This window comes from Dermacentor albipictus, chromosome 1 (genome assembly GCF_038994185.2).
Source record: "Dermacentor albipictus isolate Rhodes 1998 colony chromosome 1, USDA_Dalb.pri_finalv2, whole genome shotgun sequence".
In the NCBI taxonomy this organism is placed as follows: domain Eukaryota; kingdom Metazoa; phylum Arthropoda; class Arachnida; order Ixodida; family Ixodidae; genus Dermacentor; species Dermacentor albipictus.
The window spans coordinates 48,543,620-48,560,735 of NC_091821.1; the positions used below are offsets into that span (position 1 = coordinate 48,543,620).

Here is a 17,116-nt window from a genome sequence, read left to right on the forward strand (position 1 = left end):
TCAAGACGTGCTGAAACCATGTCGCCCGATGCTGTCACTGTCTAGTAAGCATATGAAAAAAAATTTAAGAAAACCGACTTAATTCAGTTTGAATACTAAGGAGTAGTGTTTACACTATTCAAGAAGAGAATAGAAAGGAGGGATTAGTATAATGCACAGCAAATAAAATGTCTTCGAAAAAAATTACAAATCGAGTCAGACATCCTCAAATACGAATAAAAAGGAGATGCATACTGAAGCAAATATTTTCGAATATGAGCTATTTCTATCAACTGATAGCAAGCTTAGTGGTCTGAGGCCCGAACTCTGTCACAATCGAGATTATCTCTCAACAGCTCGTAAGTCAACCTTAACCATCCTGACATACTCTCAGCCCGCGCATGACGCCTCGGTGTTGCGTTTCACTGCTTTAAAGAGTTTATTTTGGTTTGGATGAGGGACACCTGCATCTCGGCATCAGCCAACACTTTATTTTATTTAAAATTTTTTTTTAGCTCAAGCTCCTTCAAAACGGTGACAGCACGCTTCCTTTTCTGTTCATTCCTCAATGCGTAGGTCCTTTCCGTTCTTGTCCTTCTTCCGCCACTCGTTCACCCCACAGACCATTCGAAGCATTCGAAGCATCTTTTTGGTCTGTTGAACAGTCCAAGTCTGATTTTTCGAACTCCCTAGGGGCCGCAGAAACGTCCGAAAAATCAACCAGCTGGAAAAAATAAATGCATGTCACTTACTGCCCTTAAGGGCTCAAACTGTCACAGACACATTTGAAAATGCTCTGAAGGCCTGTCGGTATACGTATCAGGCATATCGGTGTTTGTACTGCAACAGGAGATGCCGGATGCACATGTGTATAATTAAGGAATACATACTGTGTCCCGTGGCAATAGCCCCTTCCCACTTTTGTTATGCTTCACTGCAATACTTTTGCACATGCTTCATCAAGTAACATTTCTGTAAAGAGGCAAAGCTGACTTTCAGAAACCGGCATCATGCAATGCCCCGTGCTTTCCAAGCTTCTAAGCCAATCACGAGGACCACACAGGTGCATTCAGTACCATTGCTGACAGCAGCGAATTCTTTCAATGAAAAACATGGCACCCATTGGCAAGAAGCTTAATAGCGAACGTCGAAGCAGCTAGGTCTAGTGTTGCCCCAGTGGTGGCTACGACTGCCAGCGGATCTGCGTGCGTGAGCGCCGGATCGAGGCGGCAAGGCCATCAAAACGGCAGTGGTGGTGGCTTTGATTAGTGCCGTTTGGGACCTGCGGTCACGGCGAAAAGTCTAGAAAATCAGATGGCGAAGGGTTCATGCGTCCTAAATTTCAGTCGTTCTGATACATTGACTCTATTTGGGTACGTGGTGGTGCCGCAAAGCCATCCAAATTATCGGGCATCTCGAAAGTTAGTCGTTGACGGTACACTGGAAACTCCTCCAGCCGACGACAGGGCGACAGACGATTCATTACGATTCCTGTCTGTTACTCGAGCCAGCATTACCGCGGTTTTCGACCCTTTCAATAAAATTACCACTAATTTTCCCTGATAAAGGCGCAAATTCCCTGAGTTTTTCCAGACTACTCAAAATCCCTGAGAATTCCTGGTTTTCCTGGTTGGTAGACACCCTGTATATACATATACATCACTTGCGAAGTTGTATGGGCCGCTTTTCCCCTATGTTGTCCCTGGTGTCAGTTTTTGTTGGCCTCTTATGATATGACTAATAAAAATTGGGCCCCTCGGTTAACCGCCTTTCTTCTCGTTCTTTAGAATGGGAGAAGCATACAAGGCACATTTTAACAGATTAAACAGCTTAATGCTGGCAAATACTCAATTTTTGTTAACAAATTCATGTGCAGGCAACAGCAGAAAGTGATAGCCAATCCAGTTTTGGGGAATATGAAGACTGTGAGCAATGTGATACAGATGAACAACGTTCCAAAGGTGAAGTAGGAACATACATAGACAATGAGCAAAACAATGAGAAACTAGATGAAGATCAAGACATAGAAAGTGATGACAGTGATGAAGAGCAGGAGGAACAGGAGCAAGATGTAGAAGATGAAAACATGGAAGAGGAAGAAGGAGGCAATGAAGAAAAGGCAGGAAAAAATGGAGAAGAGGAAATCGATGTAAGTAAAATAACATATGGCTTAATCTGTGAGAGTAAGCATCAAAGCTGCCTCTTTACACATCAAACAACCTAATTCTAAGAGATCACTCATTTTTGTTAACAGATCAACGTGCCGGAGAGACCAGTGCTTGAAAGCATACGAACGTTGTTACCCGTCTTCAACCAAGAAATAAATGTGAGTAGGAATAATGCACACTACTGTATTCTTTGATGTATAAGGTACAGGGAGTATCCAAGTCGCTCCTGCAGCCCATATATCGTTTGCACGAGTTGGTAGTAATATGCCACACAAACCACCAACATGGTTGCAACATCGCTGGCTTGTCAGGTGGACCAGGGGCAATCACTTTTGCAGATAGTTTCACTTTCATAAGATATTGCAAGACTTGGCACTGGACACATCAAAGTAAATGGCTGACAGCCTCTTGGCGCTATGCGAAGATGGCAAGCTTAGCACTGTGCCAAAAACACTGTCGGACGTATGTACAGATGCATCACTTGTGAAGTTGTATGGAAATAACATGGCAGTGAAGGAAATGGCATGGCAGTGAAAATATTACTGAAAGTGATCATCCAATACTGCCCCAGAGCTTTCAACTTTACTCATAGATTAAACAGTGGAAAAATAGTGTTTCCTTTACAGTGTGCTTATTTTGCTGATCAGAGGAACAGGTTAAGCTACATAAAACAAATTACAAGAAAAGGAAATATGACGTCTGTGCAGCTGAACATACCAGTACTGCTTTCAAGCACGAAAGGCCGAAATATTGCACAGAACTAATCTGTATACAAGATGACATTGTCATTTCTGTTTAAAGTAAAATTCACGTATCAAAGTACTATATATAATGCACACGAATAATCTTTGTATCAGCCTTACCCCACACCAGCTGCCAATTTTTTTTTTCTATCATTAATGCAATACAAATGTTCTATTAATGCCAGCTGAAATAACCAGGGATGGTATTCTCGGGTGGTCACTTGCAAAGATACTTTCACTTTTGCAAGATTATAGCACCGGACGTGTTCGGCATCTGTGGGCCACAGCATCCTGCCACTGTGCCAACTATGCAAAGACAGCATGCTAGGAACACACAAATATCTCACAAAGTGATCGTGCAAGGATACCACTGCAGTATAGTAGTACCAAAGTCTGCAAACAAAATAAATAAAGCTGGGTAGAATTCCCGAAGCTTCAATGTTTTTTTTACCATTGGCTGATTGTTAATGAGAACCACAAGTTAGCATTTTCCTAATCAGAAAAATGCCTGGTTCATGTGAATTTTGTTTACAATTTTTGTTGAGGAAACTAAGTTTAGAATTGAATGTTCTACATAGCAATAAATCTTTTAAATAGTATAGGTTTTAAAATGACCTTTTATTAAGAATGCAAACCTTATTTCGTGAAATAAAAAAACATTCCCAGAATTTGTCCAAACCAGATAAACTTAAGTCGAAATATCAAATAAATACACCTTTTGGGCAAAATTGAGGTATTTTTAAATGCGAAGCATTTCTTTTTCTGCCAGAGCCAAAGTCGAACACGAGGCCGCCCAAGGTTTCAGAGTTTGTCGCCAATGAACGTATACTCCCATGTGCCACTTGCGTGCCGCTATTGGCTCGCCACCTCCTTGCGGTTCACCACTACTCTTCGTGCCTCCTTGCTCCACTTGCTGGTACGGGTGCGTGCACCAGAAATAGACAAGGCTCGATTGCCCTATCAAAGAGCCAAGATAATTCAGAATATACAAAATGTTCCCCATTCCATCAGTTCATGCAAAGCATTGCAAAAGTAAAAGTTCTAGCTCAAGAACTCCTTGAGCTATCTATCATAAGTCAAGTCAACCTTTGCGGCCAACGTGCCATAGAGTAATGCGGTTCTGCAATCTGGTGAAGCACAGATACACATTGCAATTTAAAAAAAATATATATTTTGATAAATACTTTGCTGTTCTGGTAGCACTCCCTGCAGTTTTGATGCTTTTACATTCTGGCTGGCTTGTGCTGCACATTGAGAGGTGAATAGCTGGTATGTCCTAAAATTCCAGGAGCTGCTGCACGAGCTCTATTCTAAAAACGAGCTGGTCATAGTGTGAGACTCTGAGGAGCTTGGGTATCTCAGGGTGTTGTTTGCAATGCTTTTGAAATACGACATGACATTTAATGCTTGCAACATCAATGCTGGACCTGGCCCAGCGTTGCAATTGCAATGTGTTCCATAAAGCAAACTCGTGAACTTCGTAAATTCGCGGGCGCTAGTTGGAATCGGTTGGCGCAGGACAGGGTTAATTGGAGATCGCAGGAAGAGGCCTTCGTCCTGCAGTGGACATAAAACAGGCTGATGATGATGATAACTCGTGAACCTTTAGCTATTTCATGCAGGTAATTACCATCTCCTCAAGAAATTCAAGGCAGAAAATGGTGTGTTGATAAGTGTTCACTGAAACATCAATGCATTTTTGCCACAGATCTTGCGGACGTATTTGTCAAAAATAGTACTAAGCATGGGATTGTGGGCATCACTTCATTATAACTTGGCTTCAATTCTGCAAATAGGACATGTGCTCTGAAGGGAAAGTTATTCAGTGAAATTTTGTTATTAGTAGCAGTACTTGAATAGCAAAATTTTCTAATTGAACGCAATTATTCAAGAAGAATCACCTTCAAATATAGAATTGAAGGCCAAATATTTCCAATTTCTAAACGAAGTGAAATATAAAGTGAAGTGAATCGGTTGGCAAAGAACAAGCTTTATAATGGTTAGTGGCTTTTATAGCCTTTTATCTCGTGACATCACTGCAGCCACTGTCGATTAACAAGAGGTGTAGTCGGTGAATCCAGCAAGATAAGCACGTGTGAGTAGCGCATGCTGATTCACAACAATTCTTCCCCCTTAAGGAGTGAAGCGGTCGGGGGGACCAGGGCTTCCATTTCAACTTACGCAATGTCACTTCAGCGCAGTGAGTCACTTGCATTTCGCTGGTAGCACCCTCGGACTCGGCCTGCACATCTGACAGCGTTTGAATGTTGGTGCCTACTTGAGACTGACCATCACTGCTGACCATCACTGCTGTAGCACTCTTGAGACCAAGTCTACCAACGCATTTTGGCTCCCTTTAGCCAATGGTGCTTCCATAGGGGCCTCGGGTTTGACCGCTGCTCCTTTCACGCTGGACCTCCTGGTCTTTAGCTGGTCGAGGTGGCAGCGATGTTGCTCCCCATCTGCATTCTTTACCGTTGTCATGCGCGACACCCTTTGGTGGACTCTACCACACCTGGTTTCCATTTGTCACCCGCTCCGTAGTTCTTTAATGAAACGTCATTGCACAGCAGTTGGCCGCTGTTGCATGCACCTGCAGAAGGGAAAGGTCATAACATGACGTTGTGCAATAAAGAGCATGGCTGATATCTGAGAAGCATGGAAGCCGGGGTTTTTCCATTTGGAAGGGGAGCGTGCCGATAATGAGAAAGAATGTGGTCCAGCTTAGCTTACAAACTGCTGCATATGTTCTTGTTTGATCCTTGTTTCACAGTCCTCACCGCTCTTTCTGCCAGACCATTAGACTACAGTTTGTAGGGAGCTGTCCATAAATGAGCGATGCCATTGCACTTCATAAATGCCCTGAACTCCTCGCGAATTGCGGCCCATTGTCCGTCACAAGAGTCCTTGGCAAGCCGAACCGGATGAACATGGTAGTTTGCAGTGCTTCAATTGTTTTTGCCGAACTGGCAGTCTTCATTGCAGTAAACCCGATCCATTTCATATGTGAATCAGCTGAAATCATTAACATGTGACCTTCCATAGGACCCACAGAGTCAACATGAACCTTAGACCATGGCTCCTTTGTGTCTGGCCACGGCAAGGGTTGTCGGACAGGGGGCATACTGCCCCATTCTATGCGTGTTGGACACGCGTTGCCCAGCTTCTCAATGTCCCAATTGAGTTCTGGGTACCAGAAAAAAGAATGTTTCAGGTTCTTCATTGTCATTATCCCTTGATGTGTATCATGCAGCATACGCAGCATTGGCTGCTGTGGATCCATTGGAATTACCACTCAATGGCCCCAGTGCACAATTCCATGACTACACGTCAGTTCATCTTTCCTGTGCATGTGCACGTAATGGCTCCTGAGTAGCTTGCAAGTATCGTGGCCAGCCATTCTGAATGTAATCGCAGAATGTAATCGCACTTGCGTGAGGTTGCTATCGTCAACAGTCATCTTAGCCAAGTTACTCACCAACTGTGGACAGGTGTTGAGGTCAGAAGAGTCAGAAGAGTGTCAGAAGAGTCAGTCAGAAGAGTGTGTCATTTTCTGCAGCCTTCGTGTTATGCTCCTGCCGCACAGGCAAACAGCTGAGTGTGTCTGCAGGAATAAAAATAATTTTGCTCAGCAGTGAAAGAGTTCGCCACTGGAACCCAATTGGTCAACCTTGCCTATTTAATCTGTGGTTTAGTACTGCGCCAACACTACACTACGATGCATCATTTTTCAAGATAAGTAGCTTACTTAGATCGTAGTACTTCCTCTAGCAGCCGCTTTGTTGTTAGGAAAGCATTATCTTGTCTCGTTCCCCACTGCCAGTGTGCATTCTTTCTGAGTAGTTCATGCAGTGGCTTCAGAACAGCAGCCAAGTTGCCTAGAAATGCGTGGTAGTAGGTCACAAAGCCCAAGAACGCCCATAGTTCCACAACACAGATTGGCTTTGCCATTTTTGCTATTGCAGCAGTGTTGTCTGTCTTAGGTAACAAACCATTCATACTTGTACAATGCCCCATAAATTTAACTTCAGTAACTTGCATTTCTACGGATCCAGCTTGACACTGTGTTGCCGGAAACGTCTGAAAACTTCATGCAACGTCTCACAGTTGCCACATTTTCCCGCGACTACCATGTCATCCAAATGAACTTGAATGCCCAGAATGCCATCCATATGTCTCAGAAAAATCGCAGGAGCAGAGGCTACACCAAAAGGAAGTCGATTAAATCAAAACAGGCCTTTAGAGTGTTACTGATTAATAACTTCGTTTCCTTGTCAAGCAGCAAGTGACTGTAAGCATCTTTCAAGTCGATGGTGCTGAATGCTTCACCTCTGTTTAGATTAGCAAAGATATCTTGTATTTTTGGCAATGGGTACTGCTGTGATACATGTAGCATTTGCACTCACCTTAAAATTGCCACACAACCAAATGGAACCATCCTTCTTGATAATCGGAAGAAGAGGCGTGGCCCGTCTGCACTGTCGACAGATGAGAGAATGCCATCCTTAACAAGTCTGTCTATTTCATTAGACAGCTGCTCCCGCATTGCATATGGCACAGAATGTGCTTTGCAGAACTGTGGCATTGCATTTTCATGCATGTGCAAATGGACTGCAGGACCATCAATGAGCTCTAGACCTGGCGTAAACATATCTCTGAACTCCTCTAAGAGTGCACTAACCAAACACACTAACGCTGGCAGTGAAGCTCAACTTTTGCAGCATGGCAACACAACATTTCAATTTCTCCTAGCTCCTCTAATTTTGTGGTAAAGCACTCCCTAGATGGCGCCATAGAACTTAGTGTTAACCAAAATTTAAAATGTGGCCAGGTAAGGGGCACTTAAAGGGCCGCGTGGACACAAACTGAAAATGTCATGCGTAATCATTGTTTGCAAAGATTGTTCTTCACGTGTCTCAACTCTAAAGAAGGTGCCAAGATCAAGGTTATATATTAAAGGGGTCCTGAACCACCCCTTGGGCTTGGTGAAAAAACACAGTCTGCGAATAGCATACACTGCTGTGGACATCTCAGCCAAGTTTTGCAGTCGTGTGTGGCATGTGGAACTTGCAAGCACAACGCAAAGTCACCTTTTTCTGAAACACTTTCTTTTCAACAGAAGCCTGCTCCTCAGTCTTTTCTGAACGCTTTATTTCGTAATATAGCTGATTCCCATATGCAGTTGCTATTGGCCAATAGCTGGCATCAGTCAAGAAGAGTGATTGGATAAGTGCACTTTTTCCTACTGTTACTGTGTATATTTACCGATGCAGTTTAATAAACAGGCTGAAGTAAGCGAACATATGCTTTCCGATTTCAATAATAACTGCATACTTCCAGAAGAAGCCAATTGTCAACTGCTCAGGTTTGGCCATGGCCGCCCGCGTAGGAACTAAACTTTGGTTACCCCGCCTATCAGTGTCATAGCTGTCGGCTCTCGCTAATTTCAACTAGGTAGTTTTGAACGATCAACTAGCCTACAACCACGTGAAACTTAAGGTCAGACGATATGCACACTTGCCAGCGTGTGCTCACTCCTGGCCGCTCCTGGTTATATGTCTTGGCAGACTTCATTTCGTGTTGAGCTATTGATAGTGCTTCAAAATGAGCAAGTTGGATGTGGCTACTATCCATCAGTCAAGCTGGTGCAGGACAAAGCCAGTCCACACCACGGAGCATGGCCAGACTGTAGCATATGAGCATTAACGCGCACTCAAGCCCTGTCATCCACAAAGCCAACGCTGTGCATACACACTGCACATGCATGTAGCTGCAATCTGCTACATAACGTAGATACAGTTGCCGCTGCGGTGTGCCGTGACGAGTCCGCTGACTGAGCGCACTGTGGCTCGCCGAGGACAACCGCATTTGGCACATTGTAGGCGCCAAAATCGGAATTAGTGGCCTGTACTAAACAGCTAAAATCAAATTTTAACTGCACACCACGGTGATGTTCATTAGGCTGAGCGTTGTGGGCTCACCTCACTCTGCCATAGCTTTCGCAGTGCAAATCATTGAAGAACGAGCAGAAGCACCGTGAACGGTATGTTTGACTGCCAATAACTCCGCTTCTGCTGAACGCACTGAAGTACTTTTTGCGGGAAAGTTTCTGAAATAGTCTATTTTAACTTCAAATGCATTTCTCGACTTCCATGAAAAGTGGTTGCCCTGAAACACTTTTTGAATATAGTAAGAAAGCATTGCCGATCTGTCATAGAGGCTGCTGTGAACATGTCAGCCAAATATTACTGCATTACATGCAGCAGGGAATTTACAATTTTGTGGCAAAAACAGCCAGAAGTCGCTTGCTCTCACTTCTGCAGTGCCACCATGCAGCTTCACCGAAGGCAGCTGGACCCATCAGCGCTACTGGCTGATTTCGTGACACGAGAGCATTCTCAGTAATGCATAATTGCTAATTTTGAGTTAAATAAATGAAAAATATATAAGTCTGTGATTTCAAAGGCAGAAAAATAATGTAATTATTGCACTGAATGTAGCTGTGTCAGCTGCACGTGGCCTCCAAGATCGCAGCGGTGTGCTGTTTAGCGTAGTGTTACAGTTGGCATCTAGCACCCCTTGCAAAAAGGACTCTCGCCCACAATGCCTCATCAAAACGAAGTGTGACTTCCTAATTCGCCATGGTTGTCTTGAGTGTATGCCGGTCTGGCGGAAGCCCCACAGTGTTTACAGGCCCCTTTTGTGTGTGCGACTTTAGAGGGACCCTTTCCTCGAACTGTCAAGCTCTGCAGGAGAACTTCCGCGAACCAGCAACGCGCGAAAGAGAAGGGTTCAGCTGTCTACTATTCCCAGGACCACGGACTGCCACCTGCAGAGGCGTGCTTGCGAATACGTCAACTGGGAGAATGGATCAGTCGCCCTTCCGCAACTAGGCGCCCTTTCCGCGAACCAACGTTGCCTAGAAGAAAGGAAAAAGCGTCTACATTCCCAGACCTGCATCTTGGTATATCCAGAGGCGGGACGCTCATTCCTTGCTGCAGGCTTGGTATCTACGGTGGCAGGACGCCCTTTCCGCAAACCAACATTGCCTAGAAGAAAGGAAAAAGCGTCTACATTCCCAGACCTGCGGCTTGGTATATCTAGAGGCGGGACACTCTTTCCTTGCTGTAGGCTTGGTATCTACGGTGGCGGGACGCCCTTTTCCGTGAACCAACATTGCCTAGAAGAAAGGAAAAAGCGTCTACATTCCCAGACCTGCAGCTTGGTATATCCGGAGGCGGGACGCTCATTCCTTGCTGCAGGCTTGGTATCTACGGTGACGGGACGCCCTTTCCGCGAACCAACATTGCCTAGAAGAAAGGAAAAACCGTCTACATTCCCAGACCTGCGGCTTGGTATATCCAGAGGCGGGACGCTCATTCCTTGCTACAGGCTTGGTATCTACGGTGGCGGGACGCCCTTTCTGTGAACCAACGTTGTCTAGAAGAAAGGAAAAAGCGTCTACATTCCCAGACCTGCGGCTTGGTATATCTGGAGGCGGGACGCTCATTCCTTGCTGCAGGCTTGGTATCTACGGTGTCCCGCCTTTCCGCGAACCAACATTGCCTAGAAGAAAGGAAAAACATCTACGGACCTGCGGCTTGGTATATATGGAAGCGGGACGCCCATCTACAAACCAGACTCCGTGCCTGTCACGTGACGTCGACGGGAGCAAGATCCCTCCCATGATTGTAGAGAGCCTATTTAAGGGGCTCCAAAATGTACTTTTCATCACTTCATTCTCTTCTCATCATCTTTCACCAACCTTTGAATAAACCGTGCAAGTTTCGCACTAGAAATCGTCTCGTTCTTGCCTGGTCACCATGGTCTACCGGATGCCTGCAGCTTGCCGACGACACTACGCTACCCAATAGTAACGTCGGTCGAGCTTCGATAAACAAGTGTCGCTACAACTCGGCAGCAGTACGATATGCTACCCTGGAGTATGCAACAGCACTCTACCGCGGCTGCCATGGGGTGCCGCAATGAGACCCCTTTCGTTGCCATGACACTCAACTTTTGGGCCGGGGCTTTACCCTTTTGGCTTCTCTGCTTTGTAGCTTACAGCATGCTAGCGAAGACGAAAAGAGAAAGAAAGCTAGGCATCGATGTGATAACTTTACTTATTATAGAAGGATCAAAAAATGTTTTCAGCACAACATTCGTGAGACACCATCCTTTAATAGTAAGGCTATTCTATGATTAGTTAGAAAGTTTCAGGTCCCCCCTTTATTCTGCTCCAAAAATTCATTTTCCACATTTGACAGCAGTAGCTCGTAGAAACGGCATTGCCGTTTAACAGCAGACTAGACTGTCCAATGTGACTTATTAGCACGCATTACATGTGTCTTACCTTGACACTCATTAAAAGTAAAACAAATTTCTAAAGCAGTTTCACATTTACTGAGATGTAGAAATAAACCAAAATAAAGAATGAATACTTATAAATTTTAGCTATGCATCTGAAAGAGTAACAAATAGCATGCTGTGCTTACACCCATAGTGCCAACAATTTTTAAAAAATTATTTTTGCATTGAACTTAGGACCATGCAAGAACACAACTCGTCCTTTTTTCACACATTACATAATTAGTCCTGGCATATGCCCAATTTTCGCTAAAAAATCATTTTACAGACAACATCATGCATTAAACAGCTTGGGATGGCCAATTTCGGAATGGGAAAATTGCCATCGATCTGATTGTGCCATAATGAAAGTAACCCGTACGAAGTACTCAGAAAGCAAAGTTCATAGTTGACAAGAATTTCATTCTGGTCTAGGAGTCGAATTCAGGAACATAATTAGGAGTCGGGGGATAGCAGTTTTTCCTTTCAAGAAATCTACACCTATATGGCAAATTTCTGCAGAATTCTTTTTGAGCAACCAATATTTCTTAACGAACATATGTGCAGGTAAATGACCGATGGGAATGTCCATTCTTTCGGACTGAGGAAGAAAATAATGTGAGTATAAAACCACACCTTTTCTCTGATGCTTTCACAAAAGTCTGAAAGTAGTGTTCTCGCACAACAAACTACACAATGCTAGCAGTAGCTCAGTTTTTGTTAACAAACCCATGTGCAGGAGGCGCCAATGAATTACTGCTGGTCAAGTGCAGCCCTTCGTGATGAAGAAGGAAGCAATGTAAGTTGAACAGCACGCTATAATCTTCAATGCCTTCATATATAAACCCAAATTTGCCCTTTCGTGCATTAAAGGGACACTAATGAGAAAGATAAGTTCAGCTGTATTAGTAGCCTGCCCTTCTAGAATACCAAGAAATTTTGCTCAAAGAGCAAAACTGTCAAGCTATCGACAGTGATAACAAGGTTTAGCATTATGCCTGGACTCCTTGGACAGTGTTTGAACAATACATGGGAGTTACATGTTGGCACAACACAGCCCGCAAGGCAACTTGTGCTCTGCAGAAGGAACAGCACCCTGCGGTTTACCAGGCATCTTACAACAGTGGCATGATGAGCATTGCAAGTGGTGTTGAGAACATCGCAGCTCGATGGTGCATGAGTTAAAAGTACAGTATACCATTGTCGTTAGTCAGCACCCAGTCAAATATTTGATACCATTAACTTGATATTTACGTTCCACTCGGGGCAGAGCACACACCCAGCAGCTCGGCAGGAACACTAGCCGTGCTTATAGTGTCAAGCGCACAACACTCATACCAATAGTAGAAGGTACAGCAGTGCCCTGGCTCTGCCTATGAGGCATTGAGTGCAGCAGTGATGGTGCACTTCCTTTGTTTCATTGTTTACGCAGCTAAATGTACTCTGGATCTCTGAAGACCCTCTAACTCTCCGTATGCGAGGTTCACATGCAGCATCGAGCAGGACAGCCGACATCGGTGGCGGGAGCGCCAACGGTGTGAATGCACCTGGAATAGCCATTTAATTGCTGTTCCAATAAAAAGCCACTGTTGTGGCGAGAGAAAGCTTGGTGAGCCGGAAAAGACGCAGAAATGAAAGACCGGGGACACTACCTTACGTTTCCACAACAGCAAGCCTTGACAACTATTTTGACAGTGTCTGCTTGGGCCTAGTAAACTTTTTTATGTGCAAGTATAGACTACATTGTATTCTAAAGGAGCCAAGGACTGAACCAGGGCATTTAACAATCTGGAAAACCAGGAAAACTGGGAATTCTCAGGGATATTGAATAGTCTAGAAATACTCAGGGAAAACTTGGGGAATTAGTGCTTCTATCAGGGAAAATTAGCTGCATTTTATTGAGAGGGAATGAAAGTCGTCCTAATGCTGGCTCGAGTAAATGAGAGGTATGTCGTAACGAATTGTCTTTGACACCGTGTCATCAGCTGGAAGTGTTGCCAGTGTACAGCCAACGACCTATTTTCCGGATGCCCGATTTTTGGGTCATGCCCGATAATGTGGACGGCTTCGCGGCACCACCACGTACCCCATAGAGTCAATGAACAAGAATGTCTGAAGTTTCAGACGCAAGAACCCTTCGCCGTCCAATTTTCCAGATTTTGCCATGACCGCAAGTCCGAAACGGCATTAATCAAAGCCAACACCGCTGTTTTGATTTTCTCACCGCCTTGAACTGGCGCTCTTGCACGCAGATCCGCTGGCAGCCGTAGCCACCACTGCGACAACGCGAGGCCTAGCTGCTTCGACGTTCGTTATTAATGTTCTTGCCGTTCGGTGCCATGTTTTTCATTGAAATAATTCGCCACTGTTAGCAATGGCACTGACTCTACCTCTGTAATCCTCGCAATTGGCTTCGAAGCTTTGAAAGCACGGCGTGTTGCATAATGTCGGTTTCTGAAAGGCACCTTCGCCTCAGCACAGCATTGTTACGGGGTGAAGTATACATAAAGTATTGCGGTGAAGCTTAACAACCGTGGGAAGTGGCAACTGTCGCAAAACGCAGTACGTATTCCCTAATTATATACGCGCGCACCCGCCATCGCCTATCACAGTACGAGCAACGATGTTCCTAATAAGTGTATGGGCAGGCGTTCAGAGCTTTTTCGGGCGTGCCTGTGACGATTTGAGCCCTTAAGGGCAGTAAAAGACATGCATTCATTTTTTCGGACTGCCCGATTTTTCGTAAATTTTTGTGGCCTCTGGGGAGTCCGAAAAATCGGACATTGGCTGTACAACTGACCAAGAGGATGCTTGAAACGGTAAGTGGGCCGAACGCGCAGCGGAATGAGGACGAGAACAGAAAAGACCCTCGCATCGAGGAATGATTGGGAAAAGAACTCTGCCGCCTCCTCTATGAAGCAGCTTGAGCTCAAAAACGCAAGGTGTTGGCTGACGCCGTGATGCAGGTGACCCTCATCCAAACCAAAATAAACTCTCTAAAGCAGTGAAACACGACACTGAGGCATTGCGTGCGGGCTGAGATTATGTCAGGGCATTTGAGGTTGACTTTCCAGCTGCTAAGAGAATCTCACCTGTGACAAAGTTCAGGCCTAATACCAATGAGCCTAATTATTAGAAGCTCATTTTCAAAAACATTTGCTTATGTATGCGTCTCTTTTTATTTGTATTTGAAAATGTTCGACTTGATTTGCAATGGGCTTTACCATTCTTTTTTTAAGAGATATTTTATTAGCTATGCATTTTACTAACCCCTCCCTTCACTTTTCTATTTTGAATAAAATAAACATGACTCCTTTCTATCCAAACTGGATTAAGTCGTTTTTTTTATTTTTTTAACATGCTTACTAAAGAGTGACAGCATTGGGCGACATGGTGTCTGCCCTTCTTGACATAAAACAAAGTTCTGTGTCACTCAGGGAACATTACCTGGAAAACTCAGGGAATTTGAAAATTTCAACTTGGTAGACACTGTAAACTGTGGTGTTCTCCTCCCGTACTCTTGGGACAAAGGAACAACAACACAGTAGTGCAAACAATCACAAGGGCATTTATTGCACCTTTCATAGATCAATGCCTGCTAGCGGAGTTGCTATCCACAAAACATGCCGATGGGCGCGCAACAAATCTAGAAGTCCGACTCACCGCGACCGGATAGCGAGCGAATATGTTCGCCCAGTGCTGGATCCCAACGCCTGGTTGTTCGCGCGTACTGTCACGCGAACGGTGGCGCATTGCAAAGGCGGCCACGCGAGACGGTCTCGCAGAAGCATGGGTCGGTGCACGCGCGACACGGCACGTCCGTACCGCTTTCTGTCCCGAATCCAAGAGCCAGCCTGTTCTCCCCTGCGCCCCCAAGTAACCCTGCCGTGAGGCGGCGTTAGCAGCGCAACACTCGCGCAATCTCTCGCACTGCGCCCCAACCACATCGACAGCCACGGGCATCATGCAGGCCTCGCGGTGAAGCCGGATTACAGGAGACGCGCCATTCGGGAAAAACATATCAGGGGACGCGCGAGAGTCGCGCATCCCCACGAAACATAGCAAGTTTCGAGAACATTTACAGGGGTACAATAGCCCAAATATGAGAAATACTTTGAAATCCATGATACCACACTGATGTGCTAGTGCTGTGGTTTTTACGTGAAATTAAAAATTCAAGTTTTTTTTCTTCTAAACTACTTATTACGAAATTAACCAATATAGCATTTTTCTTTTGAAGAAATAATTTATCAGACTGAACTGATTTATCGAACAGTGTTCTTTTAAACAAACTAATACCCAAAAATTCCCAAGCTTTCTTAACAATTCTTTATCCTCTGTGCAGGTGGCAACACCATCGGAAGGTGAACATCACAGGCTGTTTTCATTCTTGCATGAAAAAAAAGAAGCAGAAGAAAGGAATGTGAGTAAAATAACACAGTTTCATCTATAAATGCAACAACAAAAGTGGCGTCCATGTTGCCATTTCATAAACTAACAATATTGGCAGACACTCAGTTTTTGTTGGCAAACTTACATGCAGGAGAAGGCACCACTGCGTGAAGAATGGCCAGGTACTTTCTTCATAGATGAACTACAGCCCAACAATGTAAGTGATAATAATAATAATAATATTTGGGGTTTTACGTGCCAAAACCACTTTCTGATTATGAGGCACGCCGTAGTGGAGGACTCCGGAAATTTTGACCGCCTGGGGTTCTTTAACGTGCACCTAAATCTAAGCACACGGGTGTTTTCGCATTAAAACAATGTAAGTGAAATTGACCTCTTATGACCTCTTATGATTTTACCCTGTCAAGATAAAAACAAACATACTAGTTTCGCTTCGTACTATAAACTACTTATTGTATGGGCATGTGGTCAATTAAAAAAGAATTGAACTTTACGCAAGCCCACACAGATAGAAAAATAAAGTAGTTGTATGTGACTGTTCTCATCTTATGTGCAGGTGGTAACAGCAGTGACCGATTTTGACCCACATTTGATGTTCCCCGACTAAGACGCAGAAGAACGCAACACAAGTGAAGACTGCTTAACCTTACATGGCTTCCTTTGCTGTGAACAAGATGAAAGGGGGTTAACTAAGGGTCCCGATTTTTATTAATCATATCATAAGAAGCCGACAAACAAAAGCACCAAGGACAACATAGAAAAAATTACTTGTACTTACTAATTGAATTAAAGAAATGATAAATTAATAGCAATGAAAGTGGATTAAAAGGTAACTTCGCATTACGTGTGCGATGCTCGCACATAATATAATGCAAAGAGCATCGCACGCGTAATGTGAAGACGTGGGATCATTCCCTACCTGTGGCAAGTTGTTTTTTTCATCCCCTTTCATTGCCATTACTTTATAATTTCTTTAATTCAATTAGTAAGTACAAGTAATTTCCCCTATGTTGTCCTTGGTGTCCTTGTTTGTTAGCTTCTTATGATATAATTTGCTGAGAACAGCCATTCATGTGATACTTTTGTGCTGTTAAGTGACTTAACAAAAAGAAGCTGCCAAATATTGTGAATTATGCAATATTATTCATAATGTAGGTCAGTCTTCAGATGTCATTTCAACAAGATCAGAACAAGATTCAGGGTTAAACATCTGCTAACTTGAATTTGTCAAAAAAAAAAAATAAAGTAAGGATTTCTTGCCTTTGATGAATATGCACAGGACCAATCTTTGCCGTTTCCTTTTTTTCTTATCTGAAGTTTATTTGCCATTTCTGCCATATTTCATAGGGATAATCCACAAAATGAAATACGCAAAACGCACACGTTGGGTTGTGTGACAGTTCATGGTTGTGCTCATAGCTTGTTAACATATACGTAAGGAATTAAAACATGGACCTATATGCCAAA

The 17,116-nt window shown here is 44.0% G+C and overlaps 1 protein-coding gene and 1 long non-coding RNA gene across 23 annotated transcripts in view; one reads left to right on the plus strand and one right to left on the minus strand.

Moving 5' to 3' along the window:
• The window catches only part of LOC135905719 (uncharacterized), a 155,756-nt gene extending 139,343 nt beyond the window's left edge, over nucleotides 1–16,413 (plus strand). For all 21 annotated transcript variants that reach the window (XM_065436706.2, XM_065436700.1, XM_065436736.1 and 18 more), the window contains 7 exons: nucleotides 1,856–2,128; nucleotides 2,234–2,305; nucleotides 11,804–11,854; nucleotides 11,976–12,035; nucleotides 15,582–15,659; nucleotides 15,780–15,845; nucleotides 16,206–16,413. In XM_065436706.2, the coding sequence (XP_065292778.1) occupies nucleotides 1,856–2,128; nucleotides 2,234–2,305; nucleotides 11,804–11,854; nucleotides 11,976–12,035; nucleotides 15,582–15,659; nucleotides 15,780–15,845; nucleotides 16,206–16,256 (651 nt within the window). In that variant the 3' untranslated portion in view covers nucleotides 16,257–16,413. The remainder of the gene's footprint in view (nucleotides 1–1,855; nucleotides 2,129–2,233; nucleotides 2,306–11,803; nucleotides 11,855–11,975; nucleotides 12,036–15,581; nucleotides 15,660–15,779; nucleotides 15,846–16,205) is intronic.
• Nucleotides 146–8,097, minus strand: LOC139046923 (uncharacterized). 2 transcript variants are annotated; one of them, XR_011506990.1, is made up of 4 exons: nucleotides 7,297–8,097; nucleotides 6,369–6,494; nucleotides 5,072–5,483; nucleotides 146–703 (listed from the first exon to the last, which is right to left on the minus strand). It is a non-coding gene; the product is annotated as an uncharacterized lncRNA (long non-coding RNA). The 2 variants fall into 2 exon arrangements; XR_011506989.1 differs by lacking the exon at nucleotides 146–703 and having other exon boundaries at nucleotides 4,237–5,483.
• Nucleotides 16,414–17,116: the final 703 nt, after the last annotated feature.